At 38.0% G+C, this 13,668-nt stretch overlaps 1 protein-coding gene across 3 annotated transcripts in view; it reads left to right on the top strand.

Annotated features, from left to right (window-relative positions):
* TRIM24 (tripartite motif containing 24) overlaps positions 1-13,668 on the top strand; it is a 57,689-nt gene that overhangs the window by 36,673 nt on the left and 7,348 nt on the right. For 2 of the 3 annotated variants that reach the window (XM_062491856.1, XM_062491855.1), the window contains 10 exons: positions 896-1,010; positions 1,643-1,789; positions 4,456-4,573; positions 5,819-6,084; positions 6,720-6,884; positions 8,343-8,522; positions 9,831-9,966; positions 10,957-11,029; positions 12,322-12,487; positions 12,996-13,294. In XM_062491856.1, the coding sequence (XP_062347840.1) occupies positions 896-1,010; positions 1,643-1,789; positions 4,456-4,573; positions 5,819-6,084; positions 6,720-6,884; positions 8,343-8,522; positions 9,831-9,966; positions 10,957-11,029; positions 12,322-12,487; positions 12,996-13,294 (1,665 nt within the window). The remainder of the gene's footprint in view (positions 1-895; positions 1,011-1,642; positions 1,790-4,455; positions 4,574-5,818; positions 6,085-6,719; positions 6,885-8,342; positions 8,523-9,830; positions 9,967-10,956; positions 11,030-12,321; positions 12,488-12,995; positions 13,295-13,668) is intronic. The other variant, XM_062491857.1, reaches the window with a different exon arrangement.

Genomic DNA, 13,668 nt, shown 5'->3' with positions numbered 1-13,668 from the left:
GCCTGTTCAGTATGCTTGGTTGCATTAGGTAATTCTTCTGCTCAGCCTGTGGACTTAATGGGCAGCACTTGCTTGGGTGCAACAAAACAACTTAAGCAATAAAGACTGTAGGAGACAATGTTAAATGCTTTCCCCCATCAGCAGATTAGTTTCCTTTGTGTAGACTCCTCTTACAAAGTGAAAGGTTATGACTCATGTTTTCATTATGTTTGTGACATGTATTTGAAGAATCATGTGTTAGGTTTATGCTTGGGGCTCTATTCACTGCGTACTACAAACCTAGGAGAAAAATAAATCTGTAAAATGCAATCTGCAGCAAGCCTTTGTGGCTGCTCCTTCAGCAGAGTCCAGGGGCAGCAGTACCCAGGGAGATTGAGCACAGTCAGGGATGCCAAGTGTGACTTGAACCCTTCCTTCATCTTTGCAGTAGAGGTTTCCCCAATATAACATTAAGCTTTGCTGGTATGAATTTGAGCACTGTTGTTGAAATGGCTAAATTAGTGCCTTTCTACCTTAGATAGAAATTAGTCTTAAGCAGTTTTGATTGGCATGGACCATTCCAGAAAAGTGGAGGAGTTCTGAAAATGGAGATTTTTAATTACAATGAGCATTTAATTTTTATCAGTGACAGATGTCAGAGTTATGGTATTAGAGTTTGCCACCAATTAATTAATTTTATCAGAGGTCAGTCTTACTCGTTCTGTTTCTCCCAGTAATTTTCCTGACTATATATTATATATATATATATATATATATATATATATTATATATTAATACATTAATTGTTTGTATATGACCAAGTATTGTACTCTAAGCAACAGGTTTTTTTTTATTATGGTTTAGAGGATGGGTTTATGAACTAAAGAACATTATTTTCTATACTATCTACTTACAGAATTCTTGAAGTGAATCAGAATCAAAAGCAAGTGGAACAGGATATTAAAGTTGCCATATTTACACTGATGGTAGAAATAAATAAAAAGGGAAAAGCTCTGCTGCATCAGTTGGAGGTAATTTCATTTCTATCATACGAAAGAAAAATTTCAGTCTTAATATTTTTGCTATGTATTCACATTGAAGTAAATTTCTAGCATTAGTCCCCTCTGCATGTCCTCTCATGATTCCAAAGTGGAGAGATGTCCTATACAAGCTACTTGAGCAAGTGGGTTTTTTGGTGGAGGAAAGTTTGGTTTTTGAGGGGCGGCCAGTTTCTTTCTCCATGCAGTTGCAATTAATAATTCTGTGCATCATGCATGAAAAGTGTTCTATCAGAACTTGTCATAAATTCAGTAATCCAGTAGTAAATCACATAAGAGAATTGTCTAGAATGGGTACCTGGAAAAATATTATCTCCAATTGTGTCTTGAAAAGTGTGTGTATGTAGAGAGGCACTCATATACATAAATTTATAAATATATGTAAAAATATGTCGTCAGCACAGAAAGTCCTGATGTCTTGAGTAAATGCATCAGTAAAAGTCAGAAAAAACTGACTTTTCTGTCTGATAGCTGCATCAGGGGCAGGAATCCTTTTTAGAGGAGCTAAGTGAAAGCACGTGATCATTGTGAGTTACCAATACAAAAGTTAATGTCTTTTAACTGTAAGTGGAGCCTTTTGACTGCAACTGCTTTTCTACTTGCAGACTCTGGCAAAAGAGCATAGGATGAAACTTCTGCAGCAACAACAGGAAGTGGCAGGTCTCTCTAAACAGCTGGAACACGTCATGAATTTTTCCAAATGGGCAGTTTCCAGTGGGAGCAGCACAGCACTGTTGTACAGTAAACGCCTGGTAAGGTTTGGAAGACAGCTCTCTCCATTCACCTTGAGACTAGAGTTAAGTCATCTATGCATGCACATGCTTGTCAGGAGTACTAGGATATTAGAATTTTTAATGATTTTCTACTAATTGGAGTATTTATATATATTTTTTCGTGGTTTTCTCTTAAACAAATACAGAATGTTTCTATTAATTCAGCTCTTTGGTCGTGGTTCTCTCCTGTTACAATACCATAGAACTAATGTACATCTGCAGAAGTAGGAACAACTCCTTTTCTCTGGGTTTAAAACCATGAAGCCATGAAACACTGGGAAAAAAAAGTTGTGTGTCCCACATCATCATTGTGCTTCTTTACAATACTTGCTACAGCTTTTGGCTTCATGAAAAATAGTATTTGTATCTGGTATCTAGCATCTAAATGTAAATATTATTGTATGTCTTTGTTCTGTCAGGTTCATCTCCCACTGAAAGTCTTTCAAAATTGATAAAAAATTAAACTGAGGCTTTTATTTGTCAATACAATTACAAAGCTAAGTATTTCATTGCTATAGTGATCCTTAAGATCTGAGTTCATGTTGTCTCACTAAGTTGACTGTTCATGATGAACAGAAATCCTAGAAAATTTGACAGAGAAGTAACAAACCAAAAGCTTACCTTGATTTTTCCAAGGGTTGCTAGACTGTACTTGCTTGATAGCAGAAATCTGCTATGGTGAGGCAATGGTGAGGAAAGATGCTAGATGCTTTTTTTTTTGTTTGTTTTCCCAATTCCTATAAACAGGTTCACAAAGTTTTTTTTCCTTATTTTCTCACTAGTTAGTTGAGAACCTACCTGGGTATTTGGTGGGTTTTTTTGTTTGGGTTTGTTGTTGATTTTTGGTGGTGGTGGGTTTTTTGTTGGTTTTTTTTTCTTTCTTCCTTTTTTTTTGTGATACCTATTATTGCTACTGCAAGCTATAGGAGAATATTACTTGTTTTTATCAACTTCAAGTAGTTGAATTCATTTGGTCTGCCTTTTATATACTGCCTCAGCCAGTCATTTTTTTTAATTGAATAGAGAAAATGCCATAAAAACTGAGTCATGTTGTTCATAATTGCTTAGTGTTGCCACCAAGGCTCTGCTACATGAGTGAGGAAACAAGTTTTAGGCATCTTAATCATATAAACATTAGACAGCTGAAAGAAAGGACCATCTAGCCCAGAAAGCCTCAGCAAATCAGAAGTATTTTTCAAAAGAACAGACTAGAACTTGATGCTGCTCAGGAGTTGAGTATATAACCTATCTGTGGGCATTTGGAAAAATCTATTTCCAAGGAATTTTGTGTAGAGGAGCATGTGGGACTTCTGCTCCAGCATATCCAGGAGCGAGGAAGGAATGCCCACCAGACTTAAAGGCAGCATTAGATCTGGAGGGCTGTACTGTACTCTCAGGCTGTACTTTTCACTTTTACTAACATGAGGTGACCAGTCAGGAGTTTATCTACGATAGACGTGTGTGCACAATAGGAGGAAAATAATGGAGCAAACCATGGCAGGAGCTGTGTGTGACCAGTACTGGTAACAGGACGGAAGTCTAGAATTTCTGTAGTGTCATCTACTTGATTCTGGTAGTGTACACAAAAATCCTAAGGAAATCTCTATCCAAAATAGAAATAATGCACTTGAAATTTTCCTCTGATCATTTGAAAACCTTGAGTCACATTAAATGTTTTTTTTTTTTTTTTTGAGTACAGTCTTAAACTGACCTGCCTAAAATGGAAAGAAAAAACCTGTACACCGGCTCTTATGAAATTCCTCTCAAAAAAAAAAAGCCAAACTTGTATAATTTAAGCAGTTAAGATGATTTCACCAAGTATATCTCTTTTCCAGGAAATAATCTATCACTCAAGAAAAACAAGAGTTGAACTCCCAAGGTTTTTTTCAGGATCTGCTATGTGTGATTCTAAAATTAGACATATTTTAGTATATCATTTCCTGACATTTGTAGTGAAGCAACTGCAAGACAACATTTTCTTTTTAGGAACTAGATAAATTTGCAAGCATTTGGTAGAATATTCTCTTGTGTAATCACAGCCCAGTTCTTTGGAACCAAGGTATTGGAAAAATCTGAAAATATCTGTGAATCTGAGTTTTCAAAGACAGTTTATAAAAATATGTTCTTTGGCTGTCTGAAGAAAGCTTAAATTAAGTACAAAAGAAAATTTCCTGTGATCATACTTGTTGCCAAACGAATGGCATACTTTGAAAGAAAAATGAATGGGCTAAAATAGATGCGTGGGGAGAAAAAACATCAATGGTTATGTAAATCTGAACTTCACTTGCAAGTAGTTAAAGTCATTGAATATAATGGCCAAGTTTTTTAGAAGGATATGTATTTCTGCAGGAAATAATTGTTATTTTTGTTTAGGCTGTAGTTAACTTCTTTTTAAAACTACTTTAGGAATAAGGGAAGATGTCAAAAATACCTCTTCTTTTGTAGCTTGGACACATTTCTCTATCTTTAACCTCTGTTCTCTAGGGGCTTGTTCAGGGGAGTTTTTCTTGGTGGGGTTTTTTGATTGGTTGCTTTGTTTGGCGTGTGTGTGGGTGGTGTGTGTATGTGTTTGGAGGTTTTGTGCTATTCAGATACATGGCTCTGGCCCCAGAGGAAAAAAAAACTTGTTTTTGTTCTTGTTCTAGATTACATATCGACTACGGTATCTCCTCCGAGCAAGGTGTGATCCTTCCCCAGTGGCTAACAATACCATCCAGTTCCACTGTGATCCTAGCTTCTGGGCTCAGAATATTTTCAATCTAGGTATGGTAATTTTTTATTAGCATTTTGGTGTCCTGGTCCTATTTTGAAAGCAGATTTCTTTTTGTGATTATAGCCTCTACTGTATTCATTTCTTCATTTACTCTGTTAAGTGTATTTCCCTAACTGTGAAAAACATTTAAAGTGCACTGCATGGGGAAAAGTATTATTTATGAATAATATGATAAAGTGTTAGCAAACTTATCTTGCTTGAATGTTATATGTGATGGTGAAAATAGCAGCGTTCAGTTTTCTGGTCAATACTTCCAATAGTTCACCCCTTCTGGCTTCTGAAACAAGGAATACAGTTTTTAACCCTATTTCACATCCAAAGAAAGTGTTCCTGCTGTCAACCAGCACCCCCAGGTCCTTTCCCATGGGACAGCTTTCAGCCACAATGAGAAGCACCCTAAGAGCTCAAACAGCTTAGCAGGAGGACTTCAAGGTTTTAGAGGTCTTTCAGGATTTTGACTGTTGTGCTTCCTTTCTCTCTCCACTGTTGTCTTGGGGGCATTTTTATTTTTCTGTCATGTGCAGAAGGCTTTGTGAAATAGCTGTGGGACATTTTCTGCCTTTCATCAGAAGTTGCTGTCTCAGTGTACAGAGGTGCAAATGCACGATTCTCTACAATGTCAAAAGAAGAAAGTGTTATGGCAGTTCTTTAAGGCAAATAAGCTCCTTTTCCCAGACATGAGGACATTTGATGATAGCAAGAAAATTCTCCAATTTCTTCTTTATAAATAATTTTCTTAGAGACAGGAATTGAAAGTGAAACATATTTCCAGAAACCAGCTGTCAGGTTGTGTGGTGATAACTCTGAACTGCTGCTCAGCTGAGATGCTTGTCATGAGCAGACTTTCCTGTTTTTGGTGGGCTCTTTTTCTTGTGTATGCTTATTTAATGAACTTCTGAAATATGGTCCCTTACATTCTGAGAAATGCTACAATAGAAATGGCACCCTTATAGACCAGCACTGGAGTTCCTGTAAGAGTTTAAGTGATAGATAAATGTGATTTGGTTTTATCTATCTAGTTTCAGAAATCACAACCTTTAGGCCATTTTGTTTATGATCAGACGTGTTCAATTTCTGTAGGTAAGCCAGGTATAAGAGCCAGTGAAAAAAAAATAAAGTCTGAATAAAGGAACAAGTTACTTCAGAAATGTTTTGGATTGTAGTGAGACGGCATGTTGCTGACAGAGTGATGGCATTTCTGCTGATGGTGATTTTATTTATTTTGGTTAAAATAGGTTCTTTGGTAATTGAAGATAAGGAGACTCCACCACATATGCCCAAGAGCCCTGTGATGGAACCAAACTTACAGCCACCAGGCAGCTTACCTCCCAACCAGCTCTCCAAGTTCCCCACACAGATCAGCTTAGCTCAGCTCCGCCTCCAGCACATGCAGCAGCAGGTCATGGCTCAGAGACAGCAAGCTCAACACAGAGCAGGACCAGTAGTTCTGCCAAACTCAAGAATGCCAGGAGCCATGCAACAGCCTCATGCTTCTCATCAGGTAAGTTAGTACTGTTTTTAGACTCTCTTTTTTCCATGGCACTGAGGGAGAAAGTCAAGTAAAATAGGAAAAAATGCAAAGAACTGAAATTTAGATACATTAACTACAGATATCTTCATCTTCAGCACATGGCTATGTAGATGGTTTAGAGGACCTTTTCTTTACTGAGGAATGAATGGGCATTTTAAACTACTTGCCTTGCAAAATGCATGGCAGCACCGAGCCTATATTTATTCTTTAAAAAACCAAAATCTTCCTTTACCCAGCCACATACAGTGCTTAGCGACATTTTTGTAGTTTTGGTCAAGTGATCAAAAAGTTAATGTCATTAATTTTTTTTGCTAAATCTATTTTGCCTAATACCCAATGATTCTCTCATATCTTTCAAAGTTGGAAACACTCTCACTGGCTCCTGTTATGTCTCTTCATATATTAAAATAATTCAAAACTGTCCACTAGGTTTTAACATTGAAATTAATTATTTTGGTAATTGAGATAAATGGTGCGGTACTATTTGTTTGCGTATAATTTATGAGGAGTATCAGAAGTTTAAAAGGACTGTTTAGTAAAAGATGTGTGGAATACAGAATAGATCTCAGCTAACTTGCAGGACTGTTTTTATTGTTTTTATGCAGGCACCTCCACGCTTGATTCATTTTCAGAATCATAGTTCCAAGCCCAATGGTTCCGCTCTTCCTGCACAACAAATGAGATTTCCCCAAAATCAGAACCTACCAAGGCCAGCAGTAAAGCCCAACCCCTTGCAAATGGCATTCTTGGCACAGCAAGCTATAAAACAGGTAGAGTCTCTTTCCCTTTTCACTCTCCCATCTAGAAATTAAACATCAAATGTGCCTTATATCATCTTTTCTGCAATACTTCTGGAGTGCTTTTCAGTTAAAATAGAGTGTGAGATTTTACTGTGACAAGATACCCATAGTTTTCTTAATGAGGTAACCTAAGTTGCTTTCATTTTGACAGTTCTAAGCAGCTGAAGCATTGGGGAGGTGAGCCACTGTGTGTGCTGTGTAGGTGTTTCATTCTCTTACTTGCTGTTGCTGTAGTTTCTGACCACTTAGGCAAAACTTAGCATGGCCATGGTCTGCACACTGCAGTCAGTGAGTGGACAAATCAGAAAATCCCAGTTTAGTAACTTGATGATAGTGACTTCACCAGGAACCAGGTAAAACACTGGCTAAAAGGCTGGAGCTGTCATGGTTCCCCAGAGTATGGCAAACCTGAACTCTTACAGGTGAGGGGAGAAAAGAGTGTCCACAATTGTGGGCCCTCTGCTGAGTGAGACTGATCAGTGCCCAGATGATCAGCAGCTGAACTGGAGAGAAGCAAACACATCATGTGTGTTATGGGTGTTTAGGAAGGCTCATCTTTACTAAAAAGCATATTATTACCACATAAGTTCCTGAGTGCAGGTAAGCAGGAAAGAATCAGACAAATCTGTGACCTGAAAAGCAGTGTCATACCAGTAAGAAAGCTGTACAATATCTAAGAGAACTTTTAAGAATAAAAAGTGACTATTGTTCTGTGCCTCTGAAAAGAAGACTGGCCTGTCTACATGCCTTTCTTTAAAGATACCTCATTATTCAGTAATGTCTTTCTAGAGGCCAGTAAATAGAATGACTAAAAAGGAATTCAGCAGAGTTAGATTTTGCCTGCATTTGCCAGGAAATTCCATTAAAGTAATTGAAAACTCAATACATCTAAATGAGAAAGAAATTTGGTTTGACTTGACTGTGCACTTCATATCATGGAGTTAAATGTATATGTGGCTGTAGACACAGTCAGCATTTCAAATTCTTAATGACTTTATGTCATTAAGGGAAGCACGACATCAAAGACTTCAAGGTGACACTGTAGCCATTTATTTGGTAAAGCACTGGAGCAGCTGTGCATTCAGCCTATTACCTGTAATGCTTTTATTTCACAAAAACTGTTACGTTTCTTCCACAACACTGTCAATGCAGCATGAACTATTAATAGATACTTAACAATGAGATACAGCTTTGAATTTAAGGATTTGCATTCATTTTTTCTATTCATAGTTTTCAACTACTTGTCATTTTCCGTTGTCTTTGTGAGATTGGTTTTTGAAATGAGAGAACTTAAGAGTAAATCAGGATTTTATGTTTGAATTCAGCTTCCTGAACTAAGTTGCTGGTTTTATCAGTACATTCAGTAGATGTGACTTGTTGCAAAGGAAAAAAAGTGCTGAACCCTGGATTTTTGTCTCTTCTTTTTAGTGGCAGATCAGTAGTGGACAAACTTCAACCACCCCTTCAACTGCAAGCAGCACAACATCGACTCCATCCAGCCCCACAGTCACCAGTGCTGCTGGGTGTGATGGGAAGAATTACGGTCCCCCCGTGATAGATTTGAGTTCCCCAGTGGGTAGCTCCTATAATCTGCCATCTCTCCCTGATGTAAGTGTAACACAGAGGCAATGTTTTATGGATTCTATTTTGAGGTCTTAATGTTTGTGAGAAATAGAAACCTTTTAGACTGAAATTCTGTTTGCCAAAACAGTTATAGGAAATAAACAATGCAGAATTGCCTGTACATTGCTGGAAATACTCAGAACTGTTCTGGGAAACAGCTGTTAGGACAACTAATTAAAATAGGATTACAAGTTGTAATTGGACTTGTTTATTTGTATGCTGCGTATTTTTCTGCAGGCCTCATAATTCTCCTTACAGAAATGTGTTAACTTAGCTTTCGTTGACCAGTGTCCATAGATAGCAGTGGTTTCTGGTAGATTTTTAACATTTAACACTGCATACTGTGTGTCCTCTTTATTAAAATGGAGCACATGGACTACAGAATCACAGTATCTGTCAGACTTAAAGGGGGAGCTACACAACATGGTCATAAAACTACTGAGTCTGTGAGACATTTTGGCATATTTATTTCTGTGCACAGTATTAAGAACTCTTCTGCTTGTGCGTGACTGAGTTTATGCTTTCAAGATAACATGGCACAAATCACTGTAAATATGCTGACCTTGCCAAAGCTGCTGCATCCACTTTGGATACATTTTATCAAACATTATCTTACATATTGGAAGAAACCAAACATTTCAAAAAGTCATTCCTCCTTATCAAACCAGAATTTGTAGCTTTTACAGAAAGTTAGAATGCTGAATTGGGAGCCCCTAGAATAAAGGCCCAGTTATCTGGCCTGAGCCATGGTGGAAAGAGCAAGTGTTGGTTTGCTGTTTCCATTTTAAGTCAATATGCATGGCTTCTGTCCAGAGGGTATGTGGGACAGATGGGATCGAGTGTCCTTTGAATTTCTTCCAGTCCTGTTAAAGCAGTGGATTAAGGGGTAATTTGTGTATAGCATTTTATCTTTTTGAGAGTATGTATTGTGAGCATGTTCAAAGAAGGTGTGGAGATAAACTCAATTCAATGTGTGAAAGCTCCCTGTCTGATTTAAGCCTTCCCTGTAGCCTGTGGAGAAAAAATGGTACTTAGAGAATCATCTGCTCTTAAAATGAAGCACTGTCTGGATTTGGCTATTTCTTTTTAGGGAAAGCCAGATGGATATGTTTTAAAGTAACTATCTCACTTTTGGATGGGTAATCTTTGGTGAAATGCATTCTGGTCTTTGCTTTCAAAATATCAGCGTGGCAGAGACTTTTTGGTTTTGTTTCTTTCTTTGTTGTTTTGAAGGGTTTTTTTTTTTTCCCTTTCCCAGCACTAACTGCTTACTTTTGCTTCCCCACCTTTTAGATTGATTGTTCAGGAAACATCACACTGGATAATGCCGTAAGGAAGGATGGCACTGTAGAGCAGAATCAGCCAAAACCCCCTTCAAACAGGACTGTGCAGTCACCAAATTCCTCGGTACCATCACCAGGCCTCTCAGGTAATTAAATTTGGTGCAGTTTTCTATTTAAGTGGTGCAATTGAAAAATCTAATATGGCAAGGTTAACACTGGCATCATAATTAATTCTGCTTTATCTTAAAGATGAAAGATGAGAAAATGAAGGCAAAGTTGTAGAAACCCTAGTAGGAGGTAGAGTTGAGATAATATTTTGGCATTTGTGATCAAAGGTTAAGTGTCCAGATCTTAAAAACAGGGAGGGGAAAAAAAGGGTAGATGTTAGCAGACTGAATAGAAATCCATAGCAAAGTGACACGCTCAGGTGTACACCTGATTAAAACCTAGCAGCTGTGGTAAGAGACAAGTATTTGCAAAAGTGAGATAGGATGTAACAGCAGACTAGAAATGGTGCCTTGGGTCAGTAGTGCAGCACTGTCACAGGATGACCAGAGAAGTTACTGTGATGGGTGGCTGAATGTGGTGGACCTGGAGGATCCAGGGGATTCCTGTCACCATGGGAAGGCTGTGGGAATTCCCAGGGAGCACTCATGCAATGTTCATACGCTTGTACGGTGGTCCCAGATTGTGGCGGGTAGCAGAGACAGCGGCAGTGCATTCACAGACAGCACAAACAGCGCACTCAGGCTTCCCAGGGCTGCTGCTCAGCAGTCTGCTGCACAAGGCTTTTGGCTCTCTGGGTCCCAGACCTTCGGTCTCTCTCATATCTGTCCCCCAGACTCCTTCCTGCTCACCAGCTCAAGGTTTCCTGGCAGTTCTCCTGAGAGATCTGCTTGAATTTAAATAAGACAAAATAGCCTGCAGTGATCAGGTGTAGAGGTCAGCCAGGCAGAGGTACTCACCCATCATAACCCTCGGTTACCTCATGCCTCTCATCCTTTCATGAAAATGTATTAAATGAGATGTTTCTCACTGCAGGAGAAATTTTCCCCAAAACGTGTGTACTTCTCTGAGTCGTATCTCAGACTTGGCACAGACCTGTGTTCTGTTCTAATCTGATCCTTGTGTCCTAGGAGGAATCAGTATGACAAACGTGCACCCTCCAATTCGTTCACCCAGTGCCTCCAGTGTTGGGAGCAGAGAGAGGTAAGGAGAGAGTGTGAGAGAAGTAAATGTAACTTCCACCTCTACAGAACATGCCTCCGTCTCTTCTCTCTTTAATACATAAAGATGTCGATTTGTTTCACCTTCTCTGTTAACAGGTCAGGCAGGCCTGATGGTTGTTACAGCACTGTTTGCATTCTAAAAGCAGTAATTTCATTTGTAATGTATTAACAGAACATCTAAAGATGTATTGAATATATAAATGATGGCTAGGTTGGCGTTATTAAAAGAATACCATTTATAAATAAGGTTTTAAGTTCAGAAAAATCACCTGAAGGAAAAAACTGCATATTAAAAACCCTTGTGGAACTATAAATTACTTCAGATTTAAGGAACTGATGTTACAAAGAGGGTTATTAAGAATTTTCTGCTGCAATACAGTTAAGTGAGCACTAGATATCTACTGAGAGTCTATACAAATGTTTTTATCCCTTACTGATGGAATATTAATGAACAAATATATTTACACAGTGTTGTTTGAAGAGTGCAGATTCGTTAATGCATTGCAATAAATTAGAGCATACATGAGACATTAATTTTTCATGCAGAGAAAAATCAGATAACATTCATCCTACTTGAGTTAGGAATGCAGGTGCTTTTTAATCTAGAATACCTTTTTCTCTATTCCATTTATATGGTAAATTCTGTGAAGGACTCCTATGAGCAGTTTAAATGGTTGTTTGAAGAGTCTTGCATTTAAAAATGCGATTCATTATACTGCTGCTTGAATTCATTTTGTTAGATTTAAATTCTTCATTTTATTTAAAAAGATAAGCAGGTATTTTAAAGTTAGATTGTCCGTTCTCATCCTGTTAGTACTAAATACATGAAAAAAGACAGATCTAGTTCTATAAGTAGGGTCCAAGTTTTGGTAGAGCTGCAAGGCTCCAGGAAAATTTTCCAAGATAATGTAAATATGTGTTTTATCTGCCTTATTCGGTTATGTGTTTTAGGATGTTCAGTGGAGGTGCTTTTTTGTGTATGATCTGAAAGAAACTGAGATTATTTGCATCTTTTTCACTAGTGGGTCAAACCATGAGTAATTCTCTAGTTTTGAGGCTGCACCATTAAAATTTTCCCATTTGTAATGCTTTTTCAGTATATATCAAAGGAAATTAGCTTGGATGTTGCATTCCATAAAGGGAATACTATTCAGGATTTAAAGAAACCAAGTAGATTAACATCCTGAGGTCTTGGAAAGCATCAGTGTACAAAAGGTGTCCAGTTCTGACTCCTAATTTCCTTCTTTTCCTCTCTCTTCATGTCATTTACAGTTCTGGCTCCTCCAGCAGGCCACCAGGAGCTGACTCTACACACAAAGTCCCTGTTGTTATGTTGGAGCCGATCAAAATTAAACAGGAGTCGCCTGCATCAGAAAATTTTGATTTCCCAATCGTTGTAGTGAAGGAAGAGATGGAGGAAGAATCCCGGCCTCGGAATGTAATATTTACAGCTAGAAAGATCCCCTTTCTCTTTGGAGGGTATTTTGTATTTATGGGGACTAAAATTATTTACTTGTATTCTGTTGGGAACTGTTCCAGGGGAAAATTACAAAGCTAAGGAAAAGATGAAATTCAAAATCAAACTAGCCCTACTGCCAATTAAATTAAATTGTGTGATCGGACTGCTTTTATCCATTGAAAACCTGGGAAATTCAAAAATAACTTGCAGAGATGAAATTTTCAGGTGCTGCTAGGAAGCATTTCCAGTCATAGTGTGGGAATATCCATAAACAAGGTACTAGATTTTTGGGCCACCAGAGATTAATTTTTTATTGGTGGAGCAGTAAATAGCCTGTGTTATAGTGTGTTAGTAATTTCTGCATGCATGTTGCAAGTTGTATGGCTGCTGGCATGTAAATCTGTTACTCAGGTCAGTTTGCACATTGTTAGGGTCACGTAAATTCACATAAATACTGTAATCTGACTTCCTGTGTTTCTTCCTGCAGTCCATACTGACTTCCTTGCTGCTGGATACCAATCACAGTTCCACTTCTGTTGAAGCTATGCTAAGAACAGATGCACCAGACAGCACAGATGACCAGCCAGGGGTACTGCAGGAGAACACATGCCCTGGGAAAGCAGGATGGATGGGATCCTCCCACACTGGCGAGGGCAGAAAAGAGGATGATCCCAACGAAGACTGGTGTGCTGTGTGTCAAAATGGAGGGAAGCTCCTTTGCTGTGAGAAGTGTCCAAAAGTATTCCATCTTTCTTGTCATGTCCCTACATTGATGAGCTTTCCAAGGTAATTGACTGTTTCAATTCAATCTAAAATTACACTAAAAGACCTTAGACTTGCATTGTGAAACCCAGGATAAGAAGTTTGAGTCTCAGAGGAAGAGCAGTGTCTTCTTTAAAGTCTTGTGTCCAATAGTTTTATTAGTTAGATAAAATCTGAATTTTCACAAAACTTCAGCTCAATTGCATATTTTTGTACAAAATCTAGCAAAACCCTTCACTTACTTGACAGTTAAACAAGACTACATGTAGGACATCTATTATTAAAACTGGGACATGGAATTACCAATCTGTCATAAAAAGTTTTAAGGGTTGTATTTCTTAATAATAATGCTCTTAAAAAAAAAGGAAAAAAATTAAGAAATTTCTACAGGAAAAATC

The sequence above is a fragment of the Cinclus cinclus genome, chromosome 4 (genome assembly GCF_963662255.1).
Source record: "Cinclus cinclus chromosome 4, bCinCin1.1, whole genome shotgun sequence".
In the NCBI taxonomy this organism is placed as follows: Eukaryota; Metazoa; Chordata; class Aves; order Passeriformes; family Cinclidae; genus Cinclus; species Cinclus cinclus.
This window is presented reverse-complemented; position numbering and strand designations above follow the sequence as displayed.